Raw genomic sequence first — 23,515 nt, 5'->3', positions numbered from 1 at the left:
TTGTACCAATGGCTCTGAGGCTTCAGAAGATCCCCCAACTGAGGTCTTCTGTATTTATACACTCACAGAAATATTTCCAATACCTATTGAGATATGTATAAAGAACTCCTACAAAGCAATAAGACGGAAAGCCTAAGAAAAAATTGCCCCCCAAAAATGCACAAAATGCTTGAACAGATAGCCAAGTGGCAAATAAACATATGAAAGGTGCTTAAACCTCATTGGCTATCTCATTTAAACCACAGAGTGATAGATACCACTACGCACCCACCCAAATGGCTAAATTTTAAAAATCTTTTTAGATTGACAAGACAAAGTGTTGATAAGGATGTAGAACAAATGGAACTCTGAGATACCACTGGCAGGCGTGTAAATGAACATGAGCACTTTGGAAAATTATTTAGTAGCATTTACCAACATATACCTACTCTACAACCCAGTAATTCTGTTTCTAAGTATATATCCAACAGAAATGCAGACACAAACAAAATTGTTATAGCAGCATTATTCATAAGAACCCCAAACTGGGAACAACCCAAATGTCCATCAACAGAGTAATAGATAAATAGCTTGTATATTCATTTAATGGCATACAGTACAGTAATGAAAGTGAATGAGCAATTGCCACCACAATGTTGTGCATAAATTTCTCAAATGTAATATTGAGTGAGGGAAGCCACATACAAAATAACACCTACTAAATGGTTTCATTTATATAAAGTTCAAAAGCAGGCAAAACTAATCTGTGGTGTTAGAGGTTACCTTTAGGAAAGAGGGTGTGGTACTGACTGGGAGGGGATATAAGGAAGGCTTCTGGGGTGCTAGTTATATACCCATGTTCACTGTATCATAACTTGTTGGCCTTTACACTAAGACTTTGTGTACTCTTTCCATGTCTGGTATGCTTTGATTAATTAAAAAAACACAGGAGAGGAGAACTGTTTTCAACTGGGAAAAAAATAAAAGTGAGAAAGGAATAGGAGGGCGATCAAGATTCTACATTCAGGTGGCTGAACTGTGACAAGATGAAGAGGGAGCAAGAGGACTGCTGAAGGGAGCAGGGCAGGAAGTGTCTCCAACCCCTAACTGAAAAGTTTCCAGGTACTTCAGCCTTAATTCCTCAACCAACCCTACCCCCCCTTTTCAAAAACGGATCCTTTGGGGTGAAGCCCACTGTTTCCTAGTACAGCCGCTTCTGTCTCCAGGCTGAGACCCAGTATTAGAAGCCAAACTTGGGGCTCTAAGACACTGACTTTTTTTTCTGCTAGGTCCTATGAAACTGCAGGCCATTGATGCAAATGTCCCAGCAGCTAAACTGGAATAATCCTAAATAGAGGAGTGGGAGGTGGGGGGCCAGTATGTGTTTGTTACACTTATCCAAAGGAAATTACCTGCTCAGCGCGCTCTCGCTCTCTCTTCCCCGCCTTCTCACCCCCCCCCCCCCCCAGTCACACCTCTATTCCAAACTCCAACCAGGGATCTGGAGTCACACTCGAGTGCCCCCTGAGCCACTTTCCGGGAGGGAAAGGACAGGAAGGAACCACTGGTCACAGGTTCCAGTGACAAGAGGGGAAAACCTGAGGGTGGTGGTTCCTTTCTGGGGGAGGTCACACCCCTTGCACAAAAACATCCCAAAGAAAATTGGTACTGAGTTTGCGCTAGATCGGTAGAGATACCCCAGGGAGGAAGTGGCAAAAGGCGAAATGGGAACACCTCTCTTTGATCCCACAAGGTGCGTCAGGGAAAGTTGGATTTTGTTTAGTCCGGGATGGAGACATCTCTCCCCATGCTGCCACAGGATCGGTGGGGCAGAGGAAGCCAGGTTCCACTCCGCCCCGACCTCAGGTGGTGAGTGTGGGACTGCAGCCGTGAGTCTGACTTCTTTCCCTCCCACTCGCCCATCTCCACCCCTTTTAAGGCCGGGACTTTATTAAGGCCGGTTCTGTCGGGGCTGAGCCATCTGCTTAGAGGAACGCGGGATCTGGCGGAAGTGCGAGGTGACGAAGCAACCAGAGAGCAGCCGTGACCAAGAACGAGGTAGGGATGGATGGTTCTCTTCGAGCACGGAGCGCGGAGGTGGAGCACGGGGTGGCTGGTGGAGCCCGCGGGCTCTTCTGGGAGGTGTCCCGGTCTTCCAGAAGGCCAGAAGCGCAAAGAAACACTCAAGATGCCAGGGCAGCCGCGCACAGGCGCACACGCCTTTCGCCCGCGAGGGGCGCTCCGCGCGCGGCGGGCGGGCCCGAGGGAGATGACACCGCACGACGTTCGCCAGGCAGCGGGAACCGGGCGGCCCGCGGAGGGGCGCTGGGACCCGCGCGGTCACCCCGCCGCGGGACCGCCGGCTCCCAGTTCCCGTCACCCCACGCATCGCGTTTCCTCGGCGCCCCGCCTCCGGGCACAAAGCGAAGGAAAGGGGGCGGGGGAGGCGGAGCCCGTCCCTCTTCCGTCTCCAATTGGCTGCTTCAGCTGTCCATCCAGAATCTATTTTTGATGGAGGGGGGGGTGCCACCCAGTCTGCCCCAGATCACGTTTGCCACTAGCAGCCAACCAGTCGAGCCTCACTCCGCGGGCCACAAGCGATTGGGGGCGAGTGAGCTTGGCCACACAGTCTCCAGTCCGGGTCTCCCCCGCCCGGGCCCGAGGCACTATATCCTGCCGTACCCGGCCATCCCACCCTCCCGGTGGAAGCGAAGCAGCGGCCTCGCTGTAACGCAGAGGCGAAATGTAGCCAGCCGGGGGTCGCGGCTGGACGCTCGCTTTGGCTGGGGGTGTAGGGGGTCACGCGGGGGGCCGACGAGGACTGCCGAGGAAAAGGAGTGATGAGAAGAGGGGGAACCCTGCACCCCCCGAGACCACGGGCCCCTGCTGCCACTCGTCCCCCTTCCTTCCAAACGAGGGGCAGGTCAGTCTTGTTGGGTCGTCTTGTGTGTTGAGGGGTGGGGGGAGGCTGCTAGGATGTGGGGCGGGAGTCCTGGCGCGCAGCGCATTTGCTGAGTCTGAATCCGGGAGAGGTGGAGGAAGCGCCACACAGTTACTTCTTCCCCTCCCTGGGTTTGGGCATAGTGAAACAGGTCTTTTGTGCCTCAGGGTATCCTGGTTCCGTTTTGCTTTTTTCATCCCAGGGCCTTAGGCCCGTTCGAAGTCTCTTTACTGGAAAGACTAGAGTGAGAGACTGGCTTCTATTACTGCCAGTCCCCTTTCAGGTTAGGTGGCCTGCCTGGAAGACAGGAGGAGGAAGGAGGGTCGACTTTAAGCAGACGCAGAAACTTGCCTGGCACAGGAGCAATGGACTCTCTTGCTCAGAAATTTCCTTCTGGATCTCTAGTGAGGGTTTTTGAAAGAGCCACAGGACTAGATGGAGGAGACTAGAAAAGGGACTCCTGGTGACTTTCTATGGTGACTCCATAGAAAGACAAAACAATTCCCATGGGCCAGTTCCTGTAGTTTGACCTACCCTTTCCCAAACTGGAGTTGACTAATTGTGTGTTTAGAATACTTAAGGACCTAGTCATCTCGGGAAATTCTCTTTAAAATTATTATTTTTTTATTTCTAAGGGCTGTTCTGGTGAAATGGAACAGGGTGGGATCAAGTCCTCTGGATTCTCTTAGGCAAGAAAAGTGGAGTCATTACAGCTAAAGAGGCGTGCACTTGGGAGCAAGTGCATTTTGGCTTATGCTACTTTGTTTTTTGTTTTGATTTTTTAAATTTTTTTAGTTGGTGCTTTTGTTTTTTGTTATTTAAGAATTCCACTATATCCAACTCTCAGTAACCCTGGGGAACAGGGCGAACCTAGAGAACTGAAATGTGTGCATAATAACCAGTAGTTTTCCCTTCTTTCTCTTCGAACTGAGATAACTCCCTTGTCCTATCTGACAAGCTCACAGGGCCCAGAGCAGGGGGAGAGAAATAAGGCTTGTATCCAAGTCAGCCAGCCTCTGAGCTTTTTGTAACACTGTTGACTTTCAAGGGCAGGAGTGGGTTGTCCGCCTCTGGCTCTTGGCCTTGGTCTGGCAGGCTTGCCCCATTGCCCAGAGAGTTCTCCTATTTTTTTTTTTTCCTCAGGGGCGAGGGCACTTGGGGGTCTGGGGACCTTCACTCAGTGATCAGATTCTCCATTTATTCACCGCGTGTGGCTGTCTCGTGACTGTAAACAGTCATATTCTACAGTGTGGCAGGGAGTTTGTGACTAAATTTGTAACTGATCCCACTAGGAGACCACACCTAAATAATCTTAGCTTCTTAATTCAAGAAGGGCTCTCCCCCAGGACATCCCTGCCCACCCCAGGTTTCTGAGAAGACAATGCAAGTTCTGCACAGCATCTTCCCCATCCCAGGCTGCTGACCACAGTGGTGATCCCTATGGGACAGTGGGTTGCTGGTCGGGGAAATGGCAGGGATAGCACCTGCTGGGCCTCCACATGTTGCAGTGCAGGAATGGGTAATTTTAGCGGAAAGACGAAGACAAATAGAAAGCTCTTTATGCCTGCTTTGTGTCTGCTTTTATGCCTCCCAGTACAAGCTGTCCCTTGCTGTATCATAGTGTTCTCTTTTTCTTGTCTTCTTCCTTCCCACATAAGGTGTTCCAGACAGGTTCTTGTGACTTGAAGGGCCAGGGATTTGGGGAGGTACAAGGTCTTCCCAGGAAGGAAAGAAATCTCCAGAAGAAAGGAGGAAGACGGCAGACGCTGCCCTGGGACCAGCAGAGACGGAGCAGCTGTGAGGAGTTTGAGGAGCTTCAGGAGCTGAGCCAGAGGCGTCAGAAGGAGCCACAGCCCCAGGCCCAGGCTGCCTTCTAAAAGACTTGAACTTAGGCTACTTTTCATGAAAGAAGGGCCACCTCAGAGGGCACCCAAGACATAGCTGGGCTCTTCCACTCTGGATGCCCTCTGCTCTGAGGAGTCTGCTGCTGAGAACCAAAGATAAAGAGGCCAGATAAATTTCCCCCCCGACCAGCACTGGTCGGCCAGAGTCAGGCATCCAGGCATCCAGGCATCGGCACCCCTAGTGGCCGACTGTGGGGTCTGGTGAGGAGTTGCTGGTTCCCTCCAGCTTGTGGCTTCAGTGCTTGATGGGGCTGCCTGTTAGTAGATCAGTTTTTGCAGCTCCTGGTAGGAGCAGAGAGCCGTGGGAAGAGATCCTGCGGCACCCAAGCCTGGGTTCACCCCAAGACTAAGTTCTTTCCTGAGCTAGAGAGGGAGAGAGAAGGCAAAAAGAGAGATAGAGGAAATTCCCCCCTTACCCTCCTCCCTTCCCGTCATGTCCTCTAAGTCAGAGCCGAAGGACGTCCACCAGCTGAATGGGACTGGCCCTGCTGCCTCACCCTGCTCTTCAGATGGCCCTGGACGAGAGCCCTTGGCTGGGACCTCTGAGTTCCTGGGGCCTGATGAGGCTGGGGTAGATGTGGTGGTGATTGAGTCTCGGGCCAACGCCAAGGGGATTCGGGAGGAGGACGCCCTGCTGGAGAACGGGAGCCAGAGCAATGAAAGCGACGACATCAGCACAGACCATGGCCCTGCACCACCCTCACCACTCAAGGAGACCTCCTTTTCCATCGGGCTGCAAGTGCTGTTTCCCTTCCTCCTGGCAGGCTTCGGGACTGTGGCTGCAGGCATGGTGCTGGACATTGTGCAGGTAGGACCTGGGTAGGGCACCTCTTGACTATGAATCCGGGGCCGCTTTTCCTCCTGGGAAGCTGACTCTTGGAGCTTTCTCTCCACCTCCCTGTCAGAAGCAGCCATTGCTTCCTGGAATACTGTTTCCCTTTGGATCATGTCCTCGATTTCTTCTTGGTCTGGTTACTTTCTACAGAAGCCTCGAGAAAGCCCAGTAGCCCTGGGGAAGTAGTCGGGGCCATATTGCTTAACAGCTGCAGAATCAGTTCCAGAGCTCAGGCTTGGAAGAGGAGCGATGGACTGGGGCTATCCCCCTGGGGCATTCCTGCTGAGCTCTGGCTCAGCAGGAGATATATAAAATGAGTCTTCTCTTTAGGGTTTCTTTTTCCTTCACTCGGGGTTTCAAGGATACCCATAGTAGAAAGCTCAGTTTCAAGTCTCCCCTCTATCCCCCTGCTGGGCAGGAATTTGTCAGGCTGCCAAGAGGGTCTCAAATTAAGTGAGAAAGTTCTTAAAGGCATTTGTGTTGCTAATCTGCCTGTAACCTTGGCACTGATCTCCTTGGGGAATGGGGGTGGGAACATGCCATCTGATGCAAGATTAGGGGGGCGGCATGATAAGACATAAAAGTGCTAATTATATGATATAAGTGGGGGCAAATGTAACCAGACCTAGGCAGAACTCTCCTCTTTGCTCCTTACCTGTCTTCATGAACCTGCCTTGGGTAAAGAAGGCTCTTTTGGAGGCAACTGGGTAGAATTAAGGGTAAGAATTGGCAGGTCCTGGAAGATAAGAGCCAGGGATATGCTATGTTTGCATATTGTGGGTTAAGACTAAGCCAGAACCTCCAGATTCAAGAGACAATGTTTTCTTTCTAGATTAAAGTTTTTGAAATACAAAGGCACACAGAGCTTTCCAAAGATTCTGGGTTTATCTAAGTTAATTATTAGCAAGTATCATATTCCTGCTGAGTGCTGGGCTCTGTCCTAGGTACTTGGAGAAGAACAAAAGCCACTGCGTCTATGGGAGCATCTACAGAGATGAAAATGGATGACAAGCGTGGGCTTGGGCAAAAGTGGATTGGCAAAGAAGCATTCTCCCCTGTCTGGCTTGTTCCTGTGGCTGTGGACATTCCTCAGCAGGACACTTAGTTTCTGTCTCACTTGACCAATCCTTTCTCACACTTTGTACAGCTCTCTGTATCTTGGAGTTGCCCTCTGGCCCTTCTCCTTGGACCTAGAGGATACCTGTGGGTGGGAGGGTGGCTCAAGCAGGTAAAGGCTAGGCTTACTTTAATCTGATCTGATCTTACTTTAATCTGAACTCCAGCCCCACTTTCCAGATTCTCTCACAGCCTGTGCTTAGAGTTTGTCTCTAGGGATTTCAGTCTTAGTGTCTTGACTCCAGCTCTTCCTGGCTGTGACTTTCTCCCCTGCTGCTACCCTCAGGAAGGGGTCGGAGGCTCAGGAAGGAACACTGTAAGGCAGGTGGGAGGAGCTGAGAGATAGAAGGATAAGGAGGAGGTATTGGCAGGGCCACCGAGGTGGGAGACAGAGTGGTTGCTCTGAATCAGGATTATTTCTGAGTGAGGGGTGGCCAGTATCATCCCTCACCACCAGAATATCAGGGATCGATCAGCCTCCCCCCCCCCCACCAAATGACAAAGAAAGACCAGGGAGAAGAGCTGCATTTCTGAGAAGCAGTGAAATATGTAGCTTCTCCCCCCCCCCCACTCCCCCCAACCCCCCCCCCCCGCCCCGCAAATTGGGGCTATTCTTCCTGGAACACACCCTTTTCCACCCCCAGCAGAGCAGGAAGACGTGGGTGAAGATTTGGCTGACTAGCTTAGCTGACCGTTTTGACTTCAGGGGCAGGCACTCCCAGCCAGGATGGATAGGATGGGCCCGAATTAAGCCAAAGGAGGAAGGACACACTGTCTGCCCCTGCCACATACTACCCACTGCTGACCTCAGGGCCACCCTGCTTCTGAGCTGCTTCTCCATTCATCACCAACGTTTCTTCCTGGAGCATGTTCACATGTCTGTCAGAGGCTCTTCACTCCCACCCCACTCCCTACCCGCCCCCCGCCCCTCTCCTATCCTCCCCCTGAGTTGCATCTTTGAGAGGATTTTGTGGGTGAAGAAAGTACGTGTTTAGGAACTGGCTACTCTGACCCAAGTGCCAATTCAGAGCTTTGCTGAGCTGGGGTCTGGTCATGTGGGGTTGCAGGCAGTATTCTGTGCAGATTGGGAAGACTTGCATAGGAGCTGTTATTTGGCTGCTTGTTCTCCTTGCCTGTCTCTCGTGGTAACCAGTGCTACTAAAACCCCACGCATTCTAGGTCCTTGTGTAGTTAAAAGGAGGGGAAGGAAAAGGGATTTGGGGAGCACTTATAGTGGTAGCCAGAGGGGCTTAGCTGAGTTTCATGCATTTTTTTTTTTCTTGAAGAATCATGAAGGCAAACAATATTCCTTAGAAACACTTGAGAAACTATTACTTATGTACACATGGAGTATTTCTTTCTGGTCTCATTCACTGGGCCAGTATATACACATCGCATATGCCTACCTGGAAAACCAAGCTTTTCACAGAGCTGGCAGCTGGGAAGCTGGAGGGGCAGATACGTTTGCAGTGAGGAGGGGATTGGAGGCTGTGCTCAGAAGAGGAGAGTAAAAGCCCACAGTCAGCCACCTTCCTGAGGGGAGCGGGGCGGAGGGGAGTTCTTGCCTCTCTGGAGCTGTTTGACCAGTTTAGGAAGAGAAGGAAGAAGCAACGCAGAGCAAGGCCAGGCCTGCAGGAGGAGGAACTGCAGCAGTGTGCACCAGCCTCCGGTAGTAAACAGTCCCTGAGTTCTTCCAGGACAGATGGGGCTCACTGAGGCTGCCTTCTCTCTGGGTGCGCCAGGGGTGAGAAGGGATTTGTATCCTTCATCTGGAAGGGGCTGGCTCTTCCTATGGGTAGTGGAAGCTCAGCTGCTATTATTGAGGGGGATGGAGCAGGGCAGAGGGTTTCTTGCGCATCCTTCATCTTCAGAGGAGGCTTCCCTAAAGAAAGTCCTAGGCCCTCCACCTGTGAGGGGCCAGGCCAAGGGCCCAGGTCGCAGCATATATACTATAGCTCTAATGAGATGAGCCCTTCCCCAGGGTCCTGGTAGGGACACTCCACCCCAAACACATATACAGAAAGAACTCGGATGAGAAAAGAAAGGTCCTTGCCTTATGAGACCCCCCCACACACACACAATGTCTAGCCTCCCCTGGTCTCTAGGCCTGGCCCCAGCCCCTCTAATATCCTTGCTCATCTTCTTTTTTAATTACAGTAAAAACATAACATGAAGTTTGTCATTTTAACCATTTTTAAGTGCATACTTCGTAGTGTTTAGTACATTCACACTGTTACGCTTTCACCACCACATCTCCAGAATGTTTTCATCTTGCAAAACAAACTGTACCTACTAAACATTAACCCCCTTTTCTCTCTTCCCCCAGCCCTCGGCACCACCATTCTACTTTCTATTTCTATTAATTTGACTACTTTAGATATCTCATATAAGTGGAATCATACAGTATTTGTCTTTTAAGACTGGCTTATTTTACTCAGGATAATGTCCTTAAGGTTTATCCGTGTAGCATGTGACATGATGTCCCTCCTTGTTAAGGCCATCATATTGCATTGTATGTATATACCACATTTTGCTTATCCATCCACCGATGGACACCTGGTTTGCTTCCACCTCTTGGCTATTGTGAATAATACTGCTATGAACATGAGTGTACAGATATCTCTTTGAGACCCTGCTTTTAATTCTTTTAGATATATATCCACAAGTGAATTTACTGGATCATATGATAGGTTCCATTTTCCATTTTTTGAGGAACTGCCATACTGTTTTTAATAGTGATTACACCATTTTGTATTCCCACCAACAGTGCGTAAGCGTTCCAATTTCTCCACGTCCTTGCTAACACTTCTTTTCTAGGCATTTTTGATAGTAGTCATCCTAATGGATATGAGGGATATCTCGTAGATTTGATTTGAAACCTTGCTCATCATGAAAATAGAGTGTCGGTGCTAGAATTGCCTTTACAGACCATCTCATCTGGCCGCTAAATTGTATGTTCTGCAGTCAGAAGCTTGAGGCCCTTGTAACTTGTGTAAGGTGCCCCCTGGTCTGTGTGGGGAGGATGCCAGTGAGACAGCATGAGGCCCCTCCCTGTGGTTTCTTGTCGGAGACCTAAGGCTTTCAGTCCAGTGCCCTTGTACATTACAGCACTTTGCCCTCTGTCATGATGCCCTAATCAACCTATGTACTTCTGCCTGGCTGCCTGCCTCCTCTTCCCTCTCCAAACCTGAAGGCTTTCCATTCTTAAAACAAATAAAGGAACTCACATTGCAGCCAGGGCCAGGGAGGGAGACACAATCCCAGCCTTTTTTGCAAGTCTTCAGTTTCATTGCAATTAAACTAGCTTTTAGATAGCCAGTCCTGGCTCCTATGTTTTTCCCTCTTAGCAATAATGAATGTAATACTCTCTGGACCTCAGTTTCCTCATTTACAAGACAAGGATAAAAATAGCCCTTACCTCACTGGGTTGTTGATAGAATGAAATGGAAAATACACATAGAGCACTTAGCCTAGTGCATAATCTACTTAATAGGTATTTGCCCAAGGAACTGGTAGAGAGCCACACCTGATGGTCCCAGGGCTAGAACCCATGTCTCCTGACTCTCAGCCCGGTGCCTTTTCTTCAAGAGTACACTTGACTCTCCCAGCTGAGAGAGTGGGGAAGGTGTATGGGGTGAGAGAGTTCACAGGAGGAATAAAAAGCCTCTTCCAGACCAACATTCCAAGTCTTGGGGACCCTGGTCTTAATTCACAGCCCTTTCAGAAAGAGAATTGCTATGGCTGAGGCCCAAAGCCCTTCGAAACCAAACAAACTCTAATCTCAGCCCCGTGGAGCTCAGCTTGCAACAGCTGAGACAACACAACCCAAGGCTGAGGCCACTGAGAGAATGGACTAAAGGCATAGGGGTCGGAGATTGTAATTTGAGGGGGGACCACAAAGGAGTTTTGAGGTGTAAGCCACCTGGGGTGACTCAGCTATGTGGGTTCTCACCATCCTTTTACCCTTGGCTTCAAAAAGCAGGCAGAGGAAGTAGAGCCAGGCTAGGGTCTCCTGGCCAGAAGAGACCCTCTAGGTCACCCATATGTTGGGTAGAAAGACGAGGGGCTGTGTTGTTTGGAGCACTGTGGGTTTGGTTTGGTTCCAGAGTTCTTGGAGGGAGGGTGGCTGGTGTGCTCACTTCCTGCTGATTCTATTTCCTCCTCAAGCCCCTGATCCCAGACTACCTTTTCAACCTTGACACTATCCTCCTGGGACACTGAAATTCCTGGGTTCTGTTTTCACCTTGTAGCACTGGGAAGTCTTCCAGAAGGTGACGGAGGTCTTCATCCTGGTGCCTGCACTGCTGGGCCTTAAGGGGAACCTGGAAATGACCCTGGCATCCAGGCTTTCCACCGCAGTAAGTGTCCTGGCTGGGAGGAGTGGGGCATGCAGAGGGCTCCAGGCAGCACAGGGCCAGGCTGGGAGATCACTACTGGCCTTTCTCAACTGTTCAGGCCTGGAGTGTGGGGCTGGGGTGGGAGGGCGTAAGGAGATCCCAGGCGGGGTGTCCTGCTCCTGGCAGGGGCTCCCTGCCCCAAGTGGTTCCCAGGCTCAGTTTCTGGACGTCCCAGCCATCCCTGGACTCTTGCCCCACCCCCTGCTTCGCAACCTGCCTCATGACTGTTTGTGCAGCTTTGACAGGCAAGCATCACGCTGGTCCCTCCACCTGCACAGATGGGGGCCTCCTCTGATCTCCAGCCCTACTCTGCAGCTGGGCCGGAGCAGAGCCAGGCCTTCCCAGCCCCCCTTCTATCCCGTTCCCTTTCCCCATGGCTTTTAAAGGGATAGATAGGGAGGGTTGCTCATCACTCCTACCTCCCACAGCCCCTTAGATCAGCCATAATGGTTCAGAGGCTGAACCAGATACAGGGCCATGAGGTGGGAGGCGGGAGGCAGTAAAAGTTCGGAGGCCAGGGGAGCTAGGTGGCAAGGGTGTCCTTATGTGGCCACAAGTCTGGAGCAAGCAATAGAGCCATCCTAGCCTCCCCCAAGTTGTCCTACTCCTGGCCTACTCCTGGCCTACTCCTGTTCCATCTCACTCCTTCCTAAACACTCTTGCAGCCTCAGTCCTGCGCCAGGAGCTGGCTTTTCCTTCCCTAGGACAACAAGCTGGCTGCAGAACTGGGGATCCATCAGGTCATTCTAACCCATGCAGAAATGGGCTGCCCCAGTGAGCAGGGTGGAGAATGGAATCTGCCTCTGCTCAGCAGCTGTCTGAGAGGAGCAGAGAAAAGGAGGCTGCCTGGGGAGCCTCCTTCACGCCTCCACCCAGCCACAGGAGCTCAAGGTTCTTTAACTCCTTCCCTCACTCAAGGCCCCTGATCCTGCTTCACTCTGCATAGGGGTCATGTCCTGGTCCCGGTGTCGTAGGCCACATGCACTGTCTCCTGATCTAGGCAAGGTTCTAATGGATGGAGCTGCAGGCCTTTTCCAGCCTGGAACTTCAGCCCCCTTTTCCCCCTCTCCCAGGCCAACATTGGGCACATGGACACACCCAAGGAGCTCTGGCGGATGATCACTGGGAACATGGCCCTCATCCAGGTAAGAGATCAGGGACCAGAGAGGTTGGGTTGAGCATCCTTCTTGGTCAGGAATCTGAAAGGCTTAGGTCAGCCCCAGCTGGCTCCTGAGTGAAGCTCCGTTATCCTGCTGAGCTGGCTTCTCCCAAAGCAGCTTTAGGAGGTAACCAGGTTTCCCAGGAAAACAGCCAAAATGGAAAGTACTCCAGTATCTCAACGTCAGTTTTCAGCTCTCAGTACTACAGGGGGCTCGTGTCCCCACAAATCAAACTTGGGAGTGCTGAGGTATCCTTGACCACTGTTGTCCCATGTCCCAATTAGGCCACATGGGTTCTGCACTGGAGTCTTCCCCCTTGAGGCCCAGGCCTTATCTCTGGACTGAAGTCTCAGGCACTGTTGAACCTCACCCCAATCCCCAGAGGAACACATTCAGCCAGTAACATGTCCTGGGCTCCTGCAGGGTATGCGGCCCAGTTTCTAGTGTCTGGTGTGAAACTAAATAAATAAAGACAGCATTCCCGCTTGGGAGGACTGGACAGTCCCGCCCAGCCTACCTCCTGGGGCTGCCGAAGACCAGGAAGAGGTCTGGCCAAGTGCTCAGCGGCCTTAGCTAAGAAGCTCTCTGCCCCCTCCCCAGGTGCAGGCCACAGTGGTGGGCTTCCTGGCATCCATTGCAGCCGTCGTCTTTGGCTGGATCCCTGACGGCCACTTCAGTATCCCACATGCCTTCCTGCTCTGTGCCAGCAGTGTGGCCACAGCCTTCATTGCCTCCCTGGTGCTGGGTAAGGAAGGGGCAGGAGGGGCAGGGGAGGAGGGAGGGCTGCCCGGATGTGTCAGCAGGGCCTGGCGCTCCCAGTCCCTTTTGCTGCTATCCCTTTACCTCTTCTTACCCTGACTGGCCCCTCCCCGTCCTCCCCAGGTATGATCATGATTGGGGTCATCATTGGCTCTCGCAAGATTGGAATCAACCCAGACAATGTGGCCACTCCCATTGCCGCAAGCCTGGGTGACCTCATCACCTTGGCCCTCCTATCAGGCATCAGCTGGGGACTCTACCTGGAACTAGGTGAGGCTGAGGCCACCAAGGGTGTGACCTGGATGGACTCCTGGGTGGGATTGGGACAGGTGATAGTGGATTTGCAAATGTGTAAGCATTTCTTCTACGTTCTTTATTTGGTTGGAACCAGTTGTAATAACTCCCCACCTTAGAGAGGTGAGACTAAGTGCTTATCTCAAATTCATGTAGGCAGCAGGGGTTGGGGGGGAAGTATCTAAGAAATATATTCTGCTGGGTCCTGTGGATTACCGCTTCCCTTGGAAAGGGTAACAGAAAGGAACTAGAAGCTGGAATCTGCTTGCAAAAGGAAGAAGAAGAAGAGAGTGATTTCTGGGGATCAAAGCAAGAAACCTAGAATCTGGTCTCTGCCCCAAGAGTCCAATGCTAGGGAAGCTTTTAACCTTGGTCTCCTCATCTACAAGATGGAAGAGATTGGCCCCACCTATCTCCTGGGCTTAGCATGAGGATCAAATGAGCTAATATATTTTCAGGCATTTAGTGAGGCATTGCTGTTGATCTATTGGGATGTTTGCAGACTGAGCCATGGGGAGGCAGGGAGCAGGGAACCACAGTGCTCACCTTCCTCTGTTCTCTGCCTCTCTCAGATGACTGGCAGTACATCTACCCCCTGGTGTGTGCCTTCTTCGTGGCCCTGCTGCCTGTCTGGGTGGTGCTAGCCCGACGGAGCCCAGCCACAAGGGAGGTGTTGTACTCAGGCTGGGAGCCTGTCATCATTGCCATGGCCATCAGCAGGTAGGCCCAGGCCCTGGGTCCACACCCCCACCCTCCTCTACCCTGCCACAGACTCTCTTTGCAGCCCTAAAGAGAGGGAGCTTGGCACAGAAATGCCTTTAATAGTGCATCAGTCACATGTCCTTCTTGCAAGTGACAGAAACCATCTGAAATGGGTGTCATTGAAAAGCAGAATGCTTTGGCTTAGGGAACTAAAAAGGCACAGCTAGATGCAGGAACAGAAATTATATCATCAGGGTTCCACTATTCTCCATCTCTTGGTTCTGCTTTACCCTGTGCTGACCTGGCCTGCAGTTCCAGGCTTATACTTTTCTTATTCATACCAATTCCAGTAGGAAGAGAGAGATTTCTCTCAGTGATTTCACGGGGTCCCATTATAGAATTTCATTGGCTGTCCTTCAGTCACAAGACTATCCCTGAACCAATCACTGTGGCCTCAGGGTTATGATGCTCAGATTGGATGGGCCTGGGGCCTAACCGTCATCGGAGCAATGCCGAGTGAACCACAGCAACTGAGTCTGAGTTAGGAGATTCCCTCAGGAAGAGCTCAGCACTGTTACCAGAAAGAGGAATAAATACTGAGCAGGCAGAACAGCAGAGGTTCTCACAAGCAGGTCACCTGGCGGGCGGCTCCTCTAGCCAGCTTGGGAAAGCGGCTGCCTGACCTGGCACCGCCAGCTTGCTCGGGGGCCACTGTGCCAATTTGAATGTTATGAGCAGCAGCAGCAGCTGGTTCTAGCAAAAGAGGTAAGGACTAGAAGATGAGGAACCCTAGGAGCCACTTTGCTTCCCTTCCTCCCCAAGGCCACATGGGCCTGTGCCTCTAATCCTGGGAATTGGAACAGAACTTTTCAGTGGTCTTTGTGTCATTTGTCTTTGTGTCTGTGTAGTGTGGGAGGCCTCATCTTGGACAAGACTGTCTCAGATCCCAACTTTGCAGGGATGGCTGTCTTCACACCTGTAATTAATGGTGAGTCTTGGCCTCAACTGCCAGGGGGAAAGGAGAGGGCAGGAGGAGAGGACTTGGGAGGCTTTGTATTAGTGAGGGTTCCAGCAGGCAAGAGAATTCAGCTCAGGTAGCTCAAGACTTTAATGAAGGGACTGTTTCCAGAGGTGGGAGCAGGGTAGAAGGACCAACAGGAGATGTTGTGGATCCCAGAGATTAGCAACAATAGGAAGCCCTAGTTTCCAAGGGTAAAGAGGAGGAAACAGGGTTACAAGAGCCCAGAGAGAGTCATCCTCTGCCCCCAACAGGGGTAAGCCACTGCCATAAAGCAGAGGATCAGGAAAGAAATGCCTGACCTCTCCCTCCTCCCACCCTCTGTGATCGCCTACTGGTTGGTTCTCTCATTAAATAAACCCAGTGAGAAGCAGCCAGCACGGGAGGTTGGGTGAGAGGACGATAGAAGTCAGCCTCGCAGGGCCCGGAGCAAGGCCAAGGAGAGCAGGGAGTAGGTTGGAAATGGGATGGCAACAATAACAAGCATAGTTCCTGGCAAGGGACTAGATTCCAGAGTGAAGAGCTCAAACCTGATACTTGACATTTGTCACTGGAACCAGCGCATGAGCGTCGGGTGCCTGGGTTTGCTCAGAGCTTTGGCCGAGGCAGGGCAGGCCCTTGTCCACGTCTGTGTGCAACAGGAGGCGCACACACTGTGCTGGCGGAGCAGCCAGGCTCCCTGAGTCTGTAGATCGGCCTGTGTCCCTTCTACTCTCAGCCACACCAGGGACACTTGGGACTGCCATAGCTCCATAGCAGGGAGGAAAGGAGGTGCCTGGAAAACTACCTCCCTGGAATGGAGGAGGTCGTCTTCCTCCTTAGTGTCTCACTCTTCTTCTGGGGACTGTGAATGGGTCATGCCTTCCCCACTCACCCCTACCCCCATGTCTAAGGTCTAATGTGTCTCTGCAGGTGTTGGGGGCAATCTGGTGGCAGTGCAGGCCAGCCGCATCTCCACCTTCCTCCACATGAATGGGATGCCAGGGGAGAACTCTGAGCAAGCCCCTCGCCGCTGCCCCAGCCCTTGTACCACCTTCTTCAGTCCTGGTAATGGCAGAATCCCAGCCTCCTAGGTCCATTCCAGCCCAGGAGGGAGGGGGCGAACAATCAGTGAACTTCACTTAAACTGGCGGGGCCCAGATATACAGGTTCTTCTTCTCTGCTGGGCTGTGCCACCTGTTGTGGAGGGCGGAGCCCAGGCAGGAAGGTTGTCCTTTCCTGAGGCGCCCTAGGGGCTGGTGAGCAGGGGATGGAGAAATAGAGGCAGTCAGCTGTCTACTGCGCTAGAGTGTAGCATGGTACCTCCTGACTTTGAAAAACCTTCTGGGGCCAGGTTTCCTTCTCCTCCTCACCCCCTTTCTCCCTGGTCCCAGATGTGAATTCTCGCTCGGCCCGGGTCCTCTTTCTCCTCGTGGTTCCAGGGCACCTGGTGTTCCTCTACACCATCAGCTGTATGCAAGGCGGGCACACCACACTCACACTCATTTTCATCGTCTTCTATATGACAGCTGCACTGCTCCAGGTATGGACTTGACAGGGGCACGGGGGGCCAGGGCTGCCCTGCAGGGATGGAAGGGGAGGCCCCAGCTTGGCTCGTCAGACACTGCTGCCTCTTTCTCTGGGACTGATAAACACCAGACAGAGGCTCAGGAGAACAAGCTATAGCTCCAACAGAGTCACTGACATGCTATGTGACTTTGGCCTGGTAGTTTTATCTCTGAGCCCAGTGATACATTTGTAAATTAGAGGAATGGACCAGAGGTGGTGGTTTCAGGAAGGTGGTTATAGGGTGCTGAGTAGGTGGGCTTTGGCCACAGAGTTCCACTTGGCTCTGTTTTGCATGCTGGGCTTCCTCAGATTTTATATGAATAAAGCGTTTCACAGATTGAAAAAGTGTCAAAACTGTAAGATCTTGTCCAGCCTTGCCATCCTGTAATACTATGACACTGTCTCTCCTTTGTTGTATTATTACAGTTTTTCAACCTTTTATTTTAAAATGATTATATATTCACAAGAAGGTGCCAAAAAGTGTGTAGAGTGATCCAATATACTGTCCATCCAGTTTCCCCCAGTGATAACCTCTTGCATAACTATAGTTCAATGTCAAAACCAGGAAATCAGCACTGATACAATCTTCGAGTTTATTCAGATTGCACCAGTTTTAAATGCGCTCATGCATGTGTGTTTAATTTTGTGTAGTTTTATCACATGTTTAGATTTATGTAACCACCACCACAGTCAAGATACAAAGCTGTTTAATCATCACAAGACTCCCTCATGCTACCCCTTTATAGCACACTCACCCTTATTATTGCATTTTAAATTTCTGTAGATTTATTTTTTGAATAGGTAATAACAATCACCGAGTTCAAAATTTTTAAAGATTCATAGTGAAACCTCAGTAAAAGGTCTTCTCTTCTGCCCTCTTGTCAGCCATCTAATTCTTTTCCTCACAGGCCATCAGTGTTATCCAATTCTTAAGTATCCTCCAAGCTATTTCATATTTATATATGCAAACATATTTTTTCTTATTTTCCTCCTTTTTTTACACATAAGTAGTATACTATATACACCGTCCACACCCTGCTTTTTTCACATAATTTATCTTAGAGATCATTCTACATCAACATGTAAAGAGAACAGCACCCTGATTTTTTTATGGTTGCACTCTACACTATTGTAGAAATGTACCCTAATTTCCTTGAACCAGTCCCCTGGTGGTAATTCCTTATCCCTCCAACCCCTCACCCCCACCTTGAGAAAGGTTGTATGTTGAGGACATCTTGACAAGAGCCAAGCAGAGAGTCAGCCATGTGCTTTATCCCTGCAGCAGTTACCCAGATCGTGACATTCCCTTACAAGTGGGAGTTAAGTGCACTTGGTGAGAAAGGGGAGGGTCTATGGCTGGAGGTTAGTCCTTGGCCTATTTTGGGAAGGATAAGCCTTGGTTTCGTGACCCATGACAAGCACACTGGGAGACACTCTCACCTCTGCTCTCTTCTCTAGACCTACGGAGGGCCAGAGCCTGGCACTTGTCCCCTGTAAGGGTTCTTCCCAGTCCTTTGCTGCCTCCTCTCAGCCATGTGTGCCAGGGCCTGCTCAGGAGGCTGGAATGTGGGGACAGCTGCTGCTATTCCCTTCCTGGGACATGTCCCAAAGTCCACCTGGCCATACTCTTTATTTGGAACTCTCCTGAAGCTGCTGGAAAGGATATGAAGTTATGGGGATGGGAGGGCTGGCCCGGGCCAAGGCCACGGGAGTAACAGGCAGCTATGTGCAGAGCAGTGGGGAATGCGAAGGGTGCTAAAGCCATAACCTCTGGCTCCTTGGAATGAAGACAGAAGAACAACCAAGTTTGCCTAAGAGAAGATATTATTTATGGCTTCCGATTCCCATATCTGAGCCCCCTAGGGCAGAATTTATATACCACGGTATTTGCAAAGTACAGTCAAGAGTAAAAACTCCTAGATGACTGTGTTGGAGCTTTATCGTTGGAAACCATTTCATTCTCACACAGATGCAGTCATTTAGGGAACGCAAATGTCAGGGACAGTGCAGAGCTTGTAGAAGATGTGGGTCTGCCCACTCCCCCATAGTATCTAAATCAAATGGATTTCCTTTTTAAAAGTGCGTGTGAATCTCTTTAAAATGCAGAGTCTGTTTTAGGAGATCCAGGGTGAGGCCTGAGATTCTGCATTTTTAACAAGCTCCCAGCTGCTGTTGATGCTCCTGGTCCTGGGCCACTAGCAGAGTTCGAATCTAGATCGATCTTAATTGTCTGGAGTAGTGGAAAGAAAGCAAGGGTACAGATAAATCAAAGCAGCAGATAATTCAAAATGTCTTTTGAATTGCTATGCACTGTTTGCTTTCTATTTAGCAGGCTTGTTGGTAATTGTATTTTGCTAGGACTAACGATAAAACACACTTGAATTCTTTGAGCCCACAACAGCAGAATGGAAAGGGTCAGGAGGAAGCCAGCTTGGGATAATCAGCTATTACTCAGACAACTGTGCCAGCAGCAGCCTCAAACACTGTCCTTATTCCACTCTGCTCCAAGGAGAAATAACTCGTATGAAAAGCCAACTCCAACCCTAGCCCCCTGCCAGGCTCCTGGAGAGGCCAACGTGGCAAGAATTGGAGTGACCCGAGAATAGGATGACCTAGAATTAGAGGCAAGAGGACTGAATTCCTGCAACATGTAGGATTTCAGTCAGGAAGCCCCTCATTTGGTAAATTTGAGAGCAGAATGTCATGCCAATGTGGATGACCCCAGGGAGTAGAGCATCTCCCTTTCTAAAGGGCCTACATTACCTCTGTCATCTACTCAAGGTGATAATTGCTGGGATGGGGGAAGGGCACGGATATAGGGAGGTCACCTTGTAGAAAGATGAACTGTCCCAGCATTTAGGACTGGAGAGCCAAGGCTTGTGATGCAGTGATGGGTCCGATCTTGTGGCCTCTGGCTCCCCCTGGAGAGAGGGATGGCCACAGGCCCTTCTGTCTCTCCAGGTGCTGATTCTCCTGTACATCGCGGACTGGATGGTGCACTGGATGTGGGGCCGGGGCCTGGACCCAGACAACTTCTCCATCCCGTACTTGACAGCACTGGGGGACCTGCTTGGCACTGGGCTCCTAGCACTCAGCTTCCATGTCCTCTGGCTCATTGGGGACCGAGACACGGATGTCGGGGACTAGCCTGGTCACTCAAATTTCTCCCACCCCTCTGCACTTTCTCTTTGAATTTAGTCTTGTTTCCCTTCCCCCACCCTATTCCACACCCCCACCTCTTTCTAGGACTTCACTTTGATACCAAATTCTCATTATTTTCAATGGGAATTTTTATACATTGAGCCAAGTTTGTAAAGCAAGAATTCAGGCAGGACAGATGGACTGAGACAAGCAGTACAAGTAGATTTTCGAGACAATCACCAAGTGCAATTTCATGGTGGGTGCCTCCAGGTGAGGTGGGTTGGGGCAGGAGTTTCCATCTGGGATCTGGGGACATGCTTTAGCAAACTTAGTCTTGGCCCTAATGAGAAACCCCTTTGTAAGTGGGATCTGGTGTTTTTCTTTTTGGTTAAACAGAGGGATAAATATCACCACACACACATACATACTTTTCTAGAACTGGACCAACTTCAGAGCACTAGGCAGGAGACAGCTGCTCTTGGCCCCATATAATCCTAGCCCTGTTTTCTGCCCTCTGGACCTAGGCCCCTACCCTTGTGCTCTCTAAAAGAGGGAGGTAGACTGACTTATTTGAATTATGCATATGTCCCTTACCCAATTATCTGGTAAGCCCCACCAACCCCTCCCATTGATCTTTTTCCAGTGGATCGTCGCATCCCAAAAGAAATGAACAGTGGCCTGGTTTCCTTGTTGACCCATGTCCACTCATAGGTTTGCCAAGATCTGCATCCTCCCTGGGCCCAGAGGACTAATTCTTTATCTCTGTTCAACCTTCATGTCTAATTTTCCCTAAGCATTACCTTCTCCAGAGCTTGCCAGGTTGGGTTCTGAGATTAGGGATGGGAATGGGTATGTAGAAAATGGTTGGGAGGTTGAGGACTACCAGGGGTGTTTCACCACTGCTGTTTCTCCTGAGGACATAATCATGTGGTCACCTTAGACTGTCACTTCCTAAAATCACTCATTCTGACATGCCGCGAAGGTCAGTTGTCCTCTTTCTTGGCTTCTGCCTACATTCATCATTCATTCATTCATTCATTCATTCAGCTAATACACAGCCTCCCCAAAAGGAGCGCTCTGCAGGCATGGTCTGAAACTCTCATTGAGCAATATTTATCGAGTGCCTACTATGTGTTAGGTACTGTGCCAGGCACTGACTAGCTGGCAGAAAGGGAAACACAGCTCTAACCTCATCTCATCCCCCAGATAAAGTCCACATGCTCCTTTCAATCTGGCAGAGAAAGTCTCTAAGTTGTTAAGTATTTGCATTTTTATCACCAAGCCAGGTTCTGCCTGTGGATCCCCCTCCGGGACCCCACCTCTATACAATGCTGACCATAGCTAGAGCCCCCAACCCCATTGCTCAGCCCGTGTTCATCTCCTTAAATGACCTTCACCTTCCCTACCCTCCACCTCCTCACCAGCCACCCAAAAGAGGATTCAGAATTAGAAGGTTGGACATCACCCAGCTGCCTCTACTTTCCTCTGCCTAGCACAAAATTGGGAGAACACTGGAGTCTCTGTGTCTTACCCACACGTTATTCTGAATAGATCAAAAATCTGTCCACACTCACACGTATACAAATATGGGCATTTGGAAGCAGAATTTTTTTCTAGCCTCTCTAGTCACAGCCTCCCCAGAAACCCTTTTGTCTGTCACCTAAAGGGCCCACCTCCCAGGGGAAAGCCAGGGAATGACCTTGTCTCTTACCAACACTGTGCCTCATCCCAGGAACTCACCCTGTTCCTCCATACTGTCTTTTTTCTCTCTCTGTTTCCACCCAGGTACCTTCTGGAGGCTAGAACCTTAGAATTAGAGGGAATTATTGGAGTTATCTAGTTGAAATTGTGTCCAACAGAGTTTATTAATACCAACCTGGGCTTGTTCCTGCTCGTCCCTCAGGCCCTCTTTCATCTTGTCCTCCACCTCCAAACACATTTGCACACAGACTCATCTGGTCCAGGCACCAGAACCAACTCCTCTGCCCCTGAGGCTGTGCCCTATGATCTCCAGTCACCCCTGCCCCAGTCACTCACCCCTTCCTCATCTCGAGTTCAGCCAGGCTGCCCTGGAAGACTATAGCATCCTCCTTTGCCAGCAAAGCAGGAAAGGAGGTATGCCCCTAGCCCTGAGTGTGAGCAGAGGGAGGCTTATGGGTGAGATATAAAGAAAATGAAGTTGACTTTCCTGGAAGATTCATTTCTTTTCCCCTAATTGCACAAACTGCATGTACTTTTGGCCTGGCTGCAAGGAGCGACCTTGGTTTACTCTTGTATCCTTAAAAAGTTACAAAACTGTGTCTTAAGAGAATTATTTATAGTTACTATAACTGAATTGACAAATGTCAACATAACTGATAAATTATATTTGGTAAAATAAAGAGGACGTTTATTTAGGTGGTTGGTAGTTCCTATGTGTCTCATCGAAGAAGCTTCTGCTGTTGTTTTGGGCCCCTCTGTAGTCCCACCCCCTCCTCTCTCAGACATGGAAAGGAGCCAAAGTGCCACAAGAAATGAAACATCTCTTAAATACCGAGACCTGTGATAGAAGACACACATCAGTCATTCACTGAGAAACGATGGTGCCATGGGAAATCTAGAAGCTACTGCAGTGTGCTTGCTTTCCATTCACTGACTCACCCTTGGGTGCGGTATTGTGCCAAGGGGTTAAGATTCCGTCTGTGTAGAGGCATACAGTCTGGTTGGGTCAAAATAATAATAGCTGTTATTTGTTGAGTACTTAACTACGTGCCTTGTGCCTTCGCTGTGCTCAACCCTTTAAGCCCTTAGAAATTTACAATGGACAAAGGGTTTGGAGTCAGACAGGCCTGGATTCAAATCCCAGCCCTTCTGCTTGTGTTTGTGAGACCTTGGTTAAGTTATTTACCTAACTGAGCTTTAGTTTCCTCATGTGTGCTAAAACTATTTCCTAGGGTTGGTAGGAGTCGGCAATAAGGTCTTTTACATAAAGCACTAAACACTGTGCCTAGCACACACTAAACCTGAAAATACTAGTCAATATTAAAGTGAGGGGGAAGGGAGGCCGATGGCTAGGCAATGTCAGCGCACTGACCATAGGGTGAATAAATTGAGGGTAGCTATGGGAACGGGCAAATGGAAAGTCTTGAGGGTCAGGAAAGTCTTGGAGGAAGCCTGGAAGAATAGGAGTTCCAGAAAGTGGGAGAAGAACCTTCCTGTAGGGGGAACAAAAGCTAAGCAGGAAGTGAGCCCGGTGCTTTTGGGAACTACGAACGGTCCATATGATGAGTCTGGAGGGCAGAGAGTGACAACATGACCTTATGAGGCACATGCAGCCCCACTCAGGTCTGACTCCAAAGCCTGTGCTAGGAACCACTGTGACCCAGGACATGTCCCCCACAGGGTGCATGGCAATATTATATAGCATATACCGAACACTGAGCATTACCCATCTCGTATTCAGCCTTTTTTTTTTTTTCAGCTTTATTGAGGTATAATTGACAAAATTGTAAGGTATATAAAGTTATAAGGTGATGGTTTTATATCCATACACATCAGGAAAGAACCCCCTCCCCACTGAGTAAATTAACACATCCATCACTTCACATGCTCCTCTTTTTTTTTTTTTTAGTGAGAATATTTAGGAAATCAGCATTTTATCTCAAGCCTGGGCTCTAGTACTAGCTCTTCAAAGGAACAATATGTTAGTAAGTCTATTAAGGGTTAATGGAAAGAGGATAAT

The 23,515-nt window shown here is 50.0% G+C and overlaps 1 protein-coding gene across 3 annotated transcripts; it reads left to right on the top strand.

Moving 5' to 3' along the window:
* The first annotated feature begins 1,726 nt into the window (after positions 1–1,726).
* SLC41A1 (solute carrier family 41 member 1) lies at positions 1,727–22,194 on the top strand. Of its 3 annotated transcripts, none has more exons than XM_036234427.1 (11): positions 1,727–2,037; positions 4,579–5,632; positions 11,026–11,133; positions 12,246–12,317; positions 12,933–13,077; positions 13,215–13,361; positions 13,958–14,105; positions 14,996–15,075; positions 16,018–16,152; positions 16,479–16,627; positions 19,581–22,194. In XM_036234427.1, exons 2-11 carry the CDS (start codon positions 5,258–5,260, stop codon positions 19,953–19,955), a joined length of 1,734 nt encoding a protein of 577 aa, XP_036090320.1. In that variant the 5' UTR covers positions 1,727–2,037; positions 4,579–5,257; the 3' UTR covers positions 19,956–22,194. The 3 variants fall into 3 exon arrangements, with proteins under 3 accessions (XP_036090320.1, XP_036090319.1, XP_015996272.1); XM_036234426.1 differs by lacking the exon at positions 1,727–2,037 and adding an exon at positions 2,404–2,902; XM_016140786.2 differs by lacking the exon at positions 1,727–2,037 and adding an exon at positions 2,416–2,902 and having other exon boundaries at positions 19,615–22,194.
* Positions 22,195–23,515: the final 1,321 nt, after the last annotated feature.

Source organism: Rousettus aegyptiacus, unplaced genomic scaffold (assembly GCF_014176215.1).
Source record: "Rousettus aegyptiacus isolate mRouAeg1 unplaced genomic scaffold, mRouAeg1.p scaffold_m13_p_17, whole genome shotgun sequence".
NCBI lineage: Eukaryota > Metazoa > Chordata > Mammalia > Chiroptera > Pteropodidae > Rousettus > Rousettus aegyptiacus.
This window is presented reverse-complemented; position numbering and strand designations above follow the sequence as displayed.